Raw genomic sequence first — 13,015 nt, forward strand, 5'->3', positions numbered from 1 at the left:
ATTTAAAAGGAAAATATATAGCATTTCATTTACGACCAGTGTCAATTCCAGGATTTTTTCAGAATCTAAAATAAACGAAACAAGGACGAAATGTATCCGTATAAAATAGGTATCACTCATCTGCTGTCATGTAAGCCTCAAAGTAATCTAAGAATCTCTGAAGTCATAAAAGAAGAAACCACTGAGATAAAAACCAACACACATTTGTCACACACTAATCACAATTTTGGACTATAAATCACTTGTCCCTAAGACCTATTTTTGATTGAACGCTTGCATATGATGAATTCTCTATGTAGGTCCTACAATTTTTACTCGAGGCTTTACTTTGAAGCGTCCATACGTAAGGAGTATGATGCCTTATGTTTATTTATTTGCTAAATTTCGCATCATTATCATAAATTTCATGTGAATATTCTACACGATAATCCTTTCCATGATATTTTTACTGCACACATAAATTTTCGCGCAGTTTTTCCAGATAGTAACATTTTCTTATTATACCAAAATAATATTTTGTTTTCTTTAAATATCCATCTGCTTATTTAAATATTTTCTGTACATAATGCTATAAATATAAGATATTTTTTTTGTTTTTTTCTTTTCGCTTTTGGCAGCCACTTACTTGGGCTTATGGGTTCGAATTTTCGAATTTTGTGGAATTTGTACATACTATGTTCGGACATCCATACCACCTTAAATAAAAGATATGAAAAGGTCATCGAAGGCCTTATCGATCTCACCAGGGCAAGAAATCTGATACCATATATGCAATTTTTTTATTTTAACCAAACTATACCATATTATATAACTATATTACCTTGCTTTTCTGCACAATTTAGATTGGGAGCCGTGCCGCCTAAGAAATTCACTAGGGTCAAAACCCGCGAAACTAGTAGGCTCGGCCGAAACGAATATCGCTGAGTTGACGCGCGGTCGACTACACCGCGCCAGCAAATGCTCCTCACATTCCAGACTCTGAGTGTGCGTGTGGGACCAACGCATGTGCTGTCAAAATGGGTAAAAATTAGTAACATAGGTGAAAATAAATAAAAAGTAAGTAAAGAAAGGTGAAATTTTTTTAGGTCGCCGTGAAATTGAAATTGTCAGAGTGCTTCCGATGGTCTTGGGTTCAAATCCGAGTCACAGAAATATCATATTTAATGTTGTTATTTCAATATATTATAAGCTGAAAAAGAAATTTAACTTTGTATATATATTTTTACACAGCTATACTGGTGTTGACAATGGCGATCGATAAAAGTGCTTATTTCAAACATAATATATATTAAAAATTACCTTACAAATTCAGTCCATTTTTAGTTTAAATATTCAATTAGTTTAATTATTCTTACAATAAAACTTACAATAAATGGTTTTAGCTGCGAGGGGTAGATAGTAAGTTAGGTAAATAGTGTGGGATGATTATAAGGTTGACTCTAGCTCAAGGTGATTTTTATTGCCACCGTTCCAAACTGTAGATAATTAGATAATGTCGCTTAAAGCTCGTTGAAGAATTTTTATATATAAAATCATTTCAAAAGTTGTATTCGATTATCCATAACATAATTATCCATAAGCAATGACAATTTGACGTGTATTATTTAGTTAGTATTTACTAGACACTTAAACTTGGGTTTGCTCGCTTAAACTTAATGTTATATTATAGCCAAAAGACCTATATATTTTAAAATATAAATAAAAAGTATCCTATGCCCTTTCTAATATCTCTAAGAATAGTTGTACAAAGTTTTATAACAGTCAGTTGAGTAGTTTAGGCGGGAAAGCGTAACAAACAAACTTACATACACATTTGTAATATCAGTATTAAAAAGATAGTAAAAATAATGATACTGTTGAAAAGTCGGGTAAGAATATTGTTACTTACATTCTTACATTGTTAAAGTCTTAGATTATATTATCTCTAAGTATAAGTTCGATTCTGTAATAAGTTGCCGTCAAGTTTCATATACGTTATTCTAACTTTGCGGTTCTTGTTATTTGTTTTACGAGCTGGTTGTAGTGAACTTTCAATAATGAACACGATTATAAAATATAAAGGATGAGAAAATGAGCTCTTCACGGTAATGTAAGCATTTTAATGTTAAATTTAATGTATTGTATTTTATATTAAATCTTACCAAAAATCGAACCTGTGATCTTCGACTAAGATTGCGGTATAGCGATTACAATTCAAAATTACGGCTATAAAGTATTTTGTTGAAACGCCCATAAACATGTAATGTTATAATGACAGTAACAAAATTCATTACTTGTAAAATGCGGTACATTTGTTCTGAAGTTAACCCTTTACGACGACTTCAAAATATTAATTGCAAACATTGTTTAGATTGGACCAATGTTGGCAAATAATAGGAATGTGGTCATACAATTGGGTTATTTGGGTTTGGGTTTTATATTGGGTTATTATACTTATATGCCAACTTATAACCATCGACATACGAGTAATTAGCGATATTAAAGTTTGATTTCCGGATCCATTAGAAAGTAGTATTTTATATATATACTAGCGGACGCGCGCAGCTTCGCCTGCTTATTTGTACCCTTAGGGGTGAATTATAATAAACCATAAAACACGTGTTCAATGAAATATTTTTAAGTCTAAATTTCAAATTTGATAAAAATCGGTGGCGATTTAATTTTTTTTCCATACAAACTTTCAACCTCTATTTCACCCCTTTAGGGTTAAAATTTTTCAAAATCCCTTCTTAGTGGATGTCTAGATTACGAAAGTAAACATCTGTCCAAATTTCACGTTTCTACGCACAGTGGTTACGGCTGTGCGTGCGTCTTACCTCAGTCAGTGAGGACAAGTACTTTTATATATATATATAATTGACATGATGGTATATTTTAATTACTTTAATACAAAAATACTTTATCGAACTGACTTTAAATAATTATCAAATTTAAAGAGGTGTATGCCGGCAAATATTGCCGTAATATTGGCCCAATATCTCATATTGTGAAAAGTTATACTCAAACTTTGACTTCCCGTCGTTGCAAAACACGCGATAGAGAAACAAAAACCTGAATCGTTTATTGTTGCGACTAACGAAAATGTTCGCGAAACGTAAAAGGAAATCGTGTATATTTGTTTAGTGAACTTTGGCTTTGAGTGCATATTGTACCTATTAATTTCTATTGGTTAGACGAATTGGATGCTTTAAAATTGTACTTAATCACGCTAGAATTTAGTATTAAAAAAACTTTAAAGTTCTTTTATTTACTTTTGAGTAATTTACTTTTACTTCTTATAATTATTTTCATTTCCTCGCTCTAGTAACAAAACAGAGCGTAACGTTCCCAACTCAACAGAAGGTTCCATCTACCTTAAATGCTATATGGGTTCAGTGAGAAGTTAAAAAAATAAACAATTACTTTACTAGCTATTAGAGTTATGGCGATTAAAAAATACAACTATTATTTCTCGATAAAGAATCCTTATAAACAATATGCATAATTGTGTAAAAATGCTTTTTAAAGATATTCAATTCGCTAAACATTTACAATTATCCATTTAAGTAACAAAAATAATTAAATAGTATATAAAAATATATATAATATATATACTGTAACATTTAAAAAAATCTTATTTACAAAGTACTTAACTATAAAAAGTTTAAATAAAACTTTTAACACAATGACGTGCTAGTACAAAGTGTTTCATTGCCTCGTGTTACCAGTCTAATAAATATGACAAAGCTATAAGAATAAAAACTCATAGCATGATTTCGCTCAAGAAAAAATATATAAGTATATGTGCCGTGCTTTAGTTTATATTGTGAGTAATGAGATACGGTAAAAATGCATTTTGCATTAACCATTTATAATTCTGTTATGGAGTAGAGTCACGATCGTGTTAACGTTTTTTATCCTCCATATTTTTTGTATACCTATGTACAAAACCCTACATATTTTTTAAAAATTTTACAAAATATTTTAATAAGTTTATCATAATATTTCTTTTATTGCTATCAGATTTATCAGCTTAAAACCTAAACGTCGTTTTTATTAATATATCAGTCAAATGTATATATTAAAAACAATTATTAGGTATACTTGTAAAAACACGTAGAAACAAAACTACCATGATAGAAATTTTAATACCATAAAATGGTAACCTATTCTTTTTCCTATTGGCTTGGGAAAGAAAATTCTGTACGTTAACTCCAACTGCATTTTACGGCGAAAATATATATTATTTATATCAAAATCCTGCAGAAAATGCCTGCAGAATTGTACAAAAATAATTGAAATATTTTTGCTGAGAGAAAGCTACATTTAAGTTAATTTACAATTATAATTTACATGTGTATTTTCTTAGTTTTACATTATTCAGTTTCTTGAATAAAATTTGTAAATATTTTACTTTACTGTTAGACTTGAAGTTTCAATTAAACATGAAACTTGTGAATACAAGAAGACGTACGTAAAAGTGCCCCGCTGGGGAAAACTTCCTTAACACAGCTAAGGATATAAGCACTTGAAAAGTTCCTTTTACACCTAAGCAAAAACCTGTCAATAAACGGTGAAAATTTAGAAAATTACATAAAATGAGGTAAAACAGCACGCGTTATGAGTGCATCCATGAAGTGAAAACCCAATCGTGATGCCTGTGCAAAACCATACAGTTTGAGCGTGCGTGTTTGAATAGCAATACGTGACGCGGCTTACAATTCGTACCGTAAGAACAAAGTATTTCGTGAATTTATAAAACACTATTAGGCTTGCAATGTTAAAAATTTTGAAAAATCCATTTAATTTCAATAAGCACCAAATGGTGGTTTTTAAATCACCTTTATTCTATAGGAGGTACGAATTTAGAACACACTAGTAAGCGTGCGGCTTACTTGGTGGTCGCAACCGGCACAGCGGCATTGGCAGTGAGGGCACGCCCGCGGGTTAGCGCGGGCGGGGCTCCGCTAGCTGCTTTGGTTTAAGTCGTCCGGCGCAGCGTGCAGCAATGCAAATTGACAGCCGCAATCGCGCGCGCTCCGGCGAGGATATTGGAAGCAACGGTCCAGAAGACAGCACACGTCCTGCGCACCAGATTGTTTGAGCAACGACATCTATGGTTCCAATTATATTATTATAACTATCCAATTTCATTGATTTAACCTAAATTTGAATTTTGGTCCTTCGAGCCGAATGTATGAGTCTCTTTGCTTAAACTGAGGAGCATATACTACGGATGATGAATACATGTTCATAGTATAGTGTTTGAAAAGCTTATTATTTAATTAGCAAGCGTACTTAATTAATGTATTACGGATTTATCTAACTTTGTGTAAAATATGATATACCTTTCTGTTTTAAAGTACGCCATTACATTTCTATAAAACAAACTCAGAATTTCAGTAATATATTTCAACGGGTCGTTTAACATTAGTAAGTTTCCTAAATTATTGTCATCCAACATATAAATGGTGATAGAAATTGTTAAAAAATCCATGATCCGAAACACAGTCGGGAACATTCAGAGCGGATATAAAGTTGAGATAGCTCTTTCTTTCACGACTCTGTTACAAACTTTATGTGTCCGCCGCGATTTCTACGACAAGATGAATTCATTTCCCTCCATCTTTTATAGGTGCGATCTAATTTTCATGTTTTACTAGCGTGATTTATAGCAAACTACGAACGTATCCCTAAGTGCATGGCGATGGTAATGGCCAATTGTTTTATTATACCAATTAAAATGGAACACTTAATGGAATGGAAAAATGTGTTTTATGGATTGAAATTGCTCGCGTGGCATTTACATAGTGGTACGCTATCGGAAATGTAGGTAAGTAAATTATAGGCAATTAGTTGTATTTTTTTATAGAAAAAAAACATATGAGCGAACGGTAGAAATAACGACGCAAATGGTCAATGTGACCTCTGATAAATTGATTGATGTTTTATTGATTAAATGTTAGAGTAACTTTAACTTTTGGCTTATACCAATAGAACTATCATTTATAACAGTATGATAAAAAAAGAAGAAGACAACGTAACTGAACTACTAAGATATTCCTAATCAAACGTAATGGTTTAGGGTTCAAATGCTGGAAGAATATAGTAATAAATACAGAATTTCTTTGGTTTTTATTGGCAATGTCTAAAAGATGTAGAGTTTCACCGTCCGTCTTCCAATGTCTAAATAAGTGCTAGATGAAGAAGGGAGTGAATTATCACTAGATTCTTTTTAAATGCACTACTTTTCTTTGTAACTAAAGTCGTTAAAATAATTCATTCCCCCGAGCCGGAATCGAACTGAGAACAGCGCGTTTTTTCAGCACGGTACGCCACGACGGTTTTTCACAGAATATTTTTATAATAAATTTAAAAAATGTCCACAATAACTTATATACCGAGTGCACATTATTAGCATAAGAGTTAGCGCCAACTTTAGCCTTCAGAATATGTAAATATGCTTGTCTTTGTCTTTGAAGTCATATGGTAATTTTTTTAAAGTGACGTTGCTTTGTCAGCAACACCATAAAAGGGTATCCGATCATAAGATAAAAGGTTTGTAAAAGGAATGTGTGAAAACTTCAGTTTTATTATACTCGTAGATTGAATGGTTCTATGGTATCCTACTAAATTTAACAAAGTAAATTTCTTTCACTACTTGTAGTACAATAAATATCATTATTTTTATTTATTCTTAGTGTAAAATACACAATTTTTTTTGTAACTTCCTGCTGTATCCCGCATATAGCATGGTGGGCAGAAGGAACCTGAGAACCCAGTGTTAAAATACTCAATTCCCATTAAGGCACTTCCGTTCCCTACTTTCTGCCGAATTCAGAACTCAACGCCGCGTTTTGTCTCATTACCAAACCGAGGAAATGTAGATATGAAATATTTGAATATTTGATGCATGCATTCATCATGCAATTCTCAAACGCGACATATTCAAAAAATAATAACACTAATAATACTCAACAAAATATGCAGGAAACTGTTTAAAAATTCCATTAAAGTAAAGGAAGTTCAGGGGGTTCACTCGATTATCGTCTAAGTTTCCTTGAAGCCTTAGTGTTGTACCAAGGCGGGGGTAGTTTTTATTAATAAATTATTCAACCCCAAGTGTCTACTAGAGTTATAAATACCACGACACAGTTACCTCTTTGCATTTTAATTGAATAAGTACTATCGGCGATTACATTAATTTCTCAGAATGTGAGGGCAGGTATTACGTGTACGTGCACGCTGGTTCTATTTTAAAATTAATATTCTATAGTAGTTATCTAACTAATAATTTGTAAAAATTATTTCTAACAGGTATTTTTTTAAAATATTGCTTCATAATATTTTAAAATGTTATTCTGTTATGATTAAAGAATATTAAATTTCTTATAAAAAATTGAGCGTAGCAGGATTCGTAAATGCGTCTTTTAAATGCTACATGAATGCTAGATAATATTTTTAATTATATGAACAAAGTTTGTCAAACACTTAATTTTATTTCTTTAATTATATTTTTTTTAATAATTTTTGATTATTTTCTCAACCTAATACCTATAAAATGCATTTTAAAATATTATTCGTTTATTTTTGGTATGTTTTACGTGTTTGCCTGTTTTAATATAAACGTATGGGTATACGGCTCATGTTTTAATATATTTTATAAATCTTTAATTAACTTAATTTATAACGACGAAATAAAAACAAATACAACCCATCCCCCAAGGAATCGAGCCAACAACCCCCAATCGCACGCTTAGGTCCCAAATTCATACGGATATTCATTTACAGGTGTATAATGATGTTAATATTGTTATTTTAATCAACATCCTCTATTAAACATAATACTTAGAACTAAACGCGGTCCAGCATTTGCATATGGGATTAATTGCGTGTATAGAACCAACATTGAAGTGTTTGCAGAAACGAAACGTAACATTAAATATTTATTTTACGCACAATATATTTGAAACATGTCAACAAATACGTTAATTTGAGCATATCGTTGTTATGTTTATTTTTATTTATAAAAAAATAGAGGTTGAGTGGAATAGAATATGATGTTTAACGCGGTGTTTGTGAATTCAATTCCCGGTCGGAGGAATTAATTATTTTCCTGCTGATAAGTAGAGACGGTAATGTCTTCATTATAGATTTTTTCTGCTTGCCATAATAAGAAAGAAGTTAAAATAATATATTTTTAAACATCTATCGCTAAATAAACTGTGAAATAAAGGCATAAGACGTCGTAGTCACCACTACTTCATTCACTGTCATTTATAAAACAAGTTGTAGCCCGCAATTTCGCTTGTCTGAAGTATTAAATTCCTTTGTTTTCCCTTCTGTAGAAATATCAGGAAATGTTTTCTTAGTGCTCTCCTATACTGTGTAAAGAACTTGTGTATGCCCAACTTTCTACTTGCATTAGTTTCGTTATGCGTTGTCTGTGTGTTTGCGTCACATTGTTAGTAATGGAAGATTTTTGTACATATTTAATACTAGCGACCCTATTGCGGCTTCGCCCGCTTTTACTACTGGATTATTCATATAATGTATGTTTGCAAAGCACTTAAGATAATGTGAAAATTAATTAAACCCTAATGCAACCCGCATTTACGTAGTTTCAATAAGCATTTTCCAATTGTTTTACACAGCAAGGATTTTTTAGTAGGTACCGTAATTTTAAATCTGTGCTACTAATCTTTTCAAGTACTTATTAAAATATATTTAAATTACTATTTTTAGATAGTTAAATGACATTAAATAATACATTCAACTCGAATTATCCAATACGTGCAAACGCATCTAAATCTTCGTTGCTATAGAGGCAGGCGGGTTTTTTTTTTCGAGCTTGTGGTTAATGCTGAAGAGGATATTCTGTCCCTGATGAAAAGCAAGCACTACGTAGCTGCCTGTGACGAAAATTAAATAGAATGCATCGGCCGGGAATTGAACCCGGGCTGCCCGCGTGGCAGGCGAGCATTCTACCACTGAACCACCGATGCGTGTAAGGCAGGCGGGCCCGGCGGACTCGCTTGTATAAGCATAACGTCGCGAGGCGCGTTTCGCAGCAAGGATTTTTTGATATTGTAACAACTTCTAAAGTACTTATTAAAATGAAAAACAGAAAAGACAGTTTTGATCTACATTAAATGGCCAACGTAACTAATATACTTATTTATATGCTGAGAGTAATGGATAAGTGAAACTTGACTCGATACAGTTGACGTGTGAACGGCGTGATGTGTCAATAATTAAATGCGTTTTTCTCTAAAACTATTCGCAATTTCGAAATAGTTTAAAAAGCAAATTTTATCTTCGTTTAACGTAGAAATTTAATAAAGTATTTTAAAGGATAAGGATTAATACCATTATGGAAAAATATCCCTCACAATAAAAAATATATTGAAATTACTATTTTTAGACAGAAATATGATCACTACACGTTATTCTTAAAAGATACGAATATGCCATCGCAGACTTTTTTGTAGATCTTATTAAGAGGAACAATACTCCAGTACATTTTTTTCATGTAGTATTTACCATTAAAGCAGCGCATGCGCCAAAGTGTCTCAGCGGGTAGGACTTTATACACATTTATCGTATTTATGTTAATTTACATAAGAATGTACAAATAATAAACTATATATAAACCTTCCCTGAGAAATACTCGGTCTTATGATGAAAACCGCATCCAAATCCGTTGGGTGGTTTAGAAGAAGAAGAGTTAGAAAGTTCAGACAGACACAAAAAGCGACTTTGTTTTATAAGATATAGGATAGGATATACTAAATACCTCTTTACGTATTAAAATGCAAAATCTAAATTTCTCCATATTCGTACTTAAAGTTGTGTGTGTTCGAACTTATCTATGATGATATAGTGGGCACAAATTCTTCCCTTTTTTCCCATCAGGTGGTCTCAAATCCACAAGCACCTTTCAGAGACGACGGAGGAATGGAAATGGAAGAAAAAGTGATTAGTCACTAACTTACTAGGGCGAACGAACCCACGATGACAATGTTTTATTAGGAAATTAATACAAATATATGCAATATTTACTTTCATTTAAGTAACAAATTGACTGCACCTATACTGGTACCGACGATATCAACTTGACATTACATAGTAAGTTTATGCAATGCGTATTATACTGTGAACTATTCAAACATGATGTATCGGCTTCGAGGTATTTACTCGAGTATCGGGAAATTCAATTTCTAGAACACTTTGGAGGTAACCTATACATACACATAGCTTATATAAATACGTACAGGGGTATATGTGGTTTATATCATCGTAAATAATTGAGACAATTTTCTTTGTTTTCCATCTATGGTATGGCAGTAGGGCAACAGGGAGTTTTTTTAAAAATTCATGAAAATTAATAAAACTAAATTTTCCGGCGTATGCATTCTTTATATTTTTTTACTATGAATTACTAGTAGTTATAAATTTTCACGTTTAGTATTTTTTTTTTTGAGTTGTATCGTAAAAGCTTGATTTTTATGTTCCAATAGATCTGAATATTATTTTAATTCAGCTTAATAGTATCACGCGATCTAGACAAATGGTCTTGACAGACAGACAACAAAGCGATCCTATAAGGGTTCCCTTTTTTCCTTTTGAGCTACGGAGGAATAAAAATATCAAAAAGCCAGCAACCATATAGTGCATTTCAATTTTCAAGAAAATAAAATATAAGTCAACCTAACACTAAGATAATGGCACATAATAAGTTTTTGTCGTCATTAAAAATCGCTTTACCATTTTGAAGTTCTGTATATTTATTGATTTTTCATTTAGATTTCAATTTGCTGTCGAATATATTTTTTTATATACAATTTCAACTTATGTATTGTAAAAGATATGTATTGTTTTTTCTTCTTTTTTTTCAACTTCATTCTGTATCTTCTGCGTAACAGGGTTGGCAGAAGGAACCTAGTGTTGATACACTTTTCTCCCTACTTTATGCCGAATTTTCGCAATATTGCACATTTCGATGTGTGAATGTTTTTTTTTGTAGTCAGAAATGTCAAATAAGATCTTCAATGTTTCACTTAGAACGTCAAAACCTAAGGTCATTAACGTTTTTTGATGAATTCTAACGACGCAATTAACCTACATTCAGACTATAATCTGAGTCACTATTTTTTTTATTATTACATTTCTCTCGCCTTATATTTAAAACTGAACTGAAAAAGCATAATTATTTACTAATAGATATTGCAAGGCCAATCATGACGGAGGGTTGATATTCGATTCCCACTTGGAGAAATGATAAATTTATTATTTTCATTTCTTCGCCATGATATCAAGGGAAAGGCATTGAGTACCGCCACTCAACACCCAATGCTTTTAGAATTCGGCGGAAAGTACGTAGCGGAGTGTCTTAACACTAGGTTCCTCTGCCTACCTGGCTCTGTGCTGGGTACAGCGAGAAACTGATTATTATTATTATTGCAATATCATCATAGCATGAAGATATCAAAAGTCACATTAAGCATATCAAATAACTGAAATAAAACATGTTTAATATAAACACATATTCTTTGTAAGCAATTTAAAATTTACCCAAGGAATCCCATGTCAATTGATGCTATCATCCTAACTCACTTTTATGGACAAACTCGGAGTTAAAATATTCTTCATATTCCCTTAGGTTTTGCCGTTTCGAAATCGACCGCTTTCTACGAACTTGCTTAAAAGATTCCGAAATACTAGATTTGCATAAAATATACAAACAATTTTCCGCGCAGGTTTCCTTTTATTATATTTTCTATCTAGTTTCCTTTGGGCTTCACCTTTTACAGGCTTTTTAAAATGGCATACATTATTAAGTCAAGGTAGATTCGAGACTGGGTAAGCTCTTCCAAGAAAAGTTGTTTGAGGTTTCACCACTACATATATTAGCATTTTTTTTGTGAAGCAATAGTAACCTGTATTTTGTATTTTGTTTCAGTTTGCTATAAAACCGACGGTGTTGGGTTTGAATCCCAGTTGAGATAATTAACTATTAAAATTTTCTCGATCTGGTAACGAGTCAAAGCGCTATCCTATCCTAAATACTAAAATATAATTCAGCAAATCGTAATTTGCTGAACTCCACGCTGTATTCCGCATTTAACAAGCCGAGTGGACCTAATATTAAAGCACTCCATTCTCCACTTTCCATCGAATTTTTGACTGGCGAAACCACATTTACATAATAGACCATAAAAACCTAACCTAACCTAATCATAATTACTAAAAAAACTAAACCAAAATATCCGATACAAAAAATATATATGTATAATACACGTAGAGGTGTCGTGTCAGTCGCAACATTAACATCAAAAAGTAATTGACCCAAAACAGAAAAGATTATCGACAGATTGCATGTTCGGATACATTCAGGAACCACATATACGAGTACCCCCTAATACGATATATGAATTAGATTTGCGAGCCTTCCCCCCTCCATCTAGATATTGGAAACACTATACATGGATGGACGTTACTTCAATCTCAGTGCCGATCAGACCAATGCAATTTCGTGTTGGGATTGCTTCGTCACTTTCCTTGTTTATATAATAAAATAGATTATATACATATTTTTTATATTAAATAGATTATAATATATTTTTTTAATATTTTCTTTAGTAGGTTTGGCTAAACAGATAGGCTAATGAATGGGGTAATTTTTAATTTTATTTTTTAATGTTTCGATTTTTTGCTTGTCTTGTTACTTACTAGAGCGAGGAAAAGAAAATGGCCTATTCCCTGAATGAGAATTGTACCTACAATAGTCACGTTTGCAGTCAGACACTGTGCTGCTGCGCCATGGTGGCCTTCATTTATCGTTTGTTCTATTAATTTATAGTAATAAGAAACTTTATGGAGAAAAGTAATATTGCTTGTTTCTATTGTAAGCACACGTGTTGGTTGTAGAAGAAAAATATTTTAATTAGCATAATATGTAGTTGGAATATCTATAATTGTACATAATATTTATGAATTAAAATTATGATTTTATCGTTTATTATTCAGCTTTGTG

At 32.0% G+C, this 13,015-nt stretch overlaps 1 protein-coding gene across 6 annotated transcripts in view; it reads right to left on the reverse strand.

The window, feature by feature from the left end:
- LOC146533815 (uncharacterized) overlaps positions 1-13,015 on the reverse strand; it is a 114,212-nt gene that overhangs the window by 3,730 nt on the left and 97,467 nt on the right. For all 6 annotated transcript variants that reach the window (XM_085195043.1, XM_085195041.1, XM_085195040.1 and 3 more), the window contains one exon: positions 821-1,008. In XM_085195043.1, coding sequence (XP_085051169.1) covers positions 821-1,008 — 188 coding nt within the window. The remainder of the gene's footprint in view (positions 1-820; positions 1,009-13,015) is intronic.

This window comes from Heliconius melpomene, chromosome 12 (assembly GCF_056956725.1).
Source record: "Heliconius melpomene rosina isolate 202511_hmr_F chromosome 12, ASM5695672v1, whole genome shotgun sequence".
Taxonomy (NCBI): Eukaryota; Metazoa; Arthropoda; class Insecta; order Lepidoptera; family Nymphalidae; genus Heliconius; species Heliconius melpomene.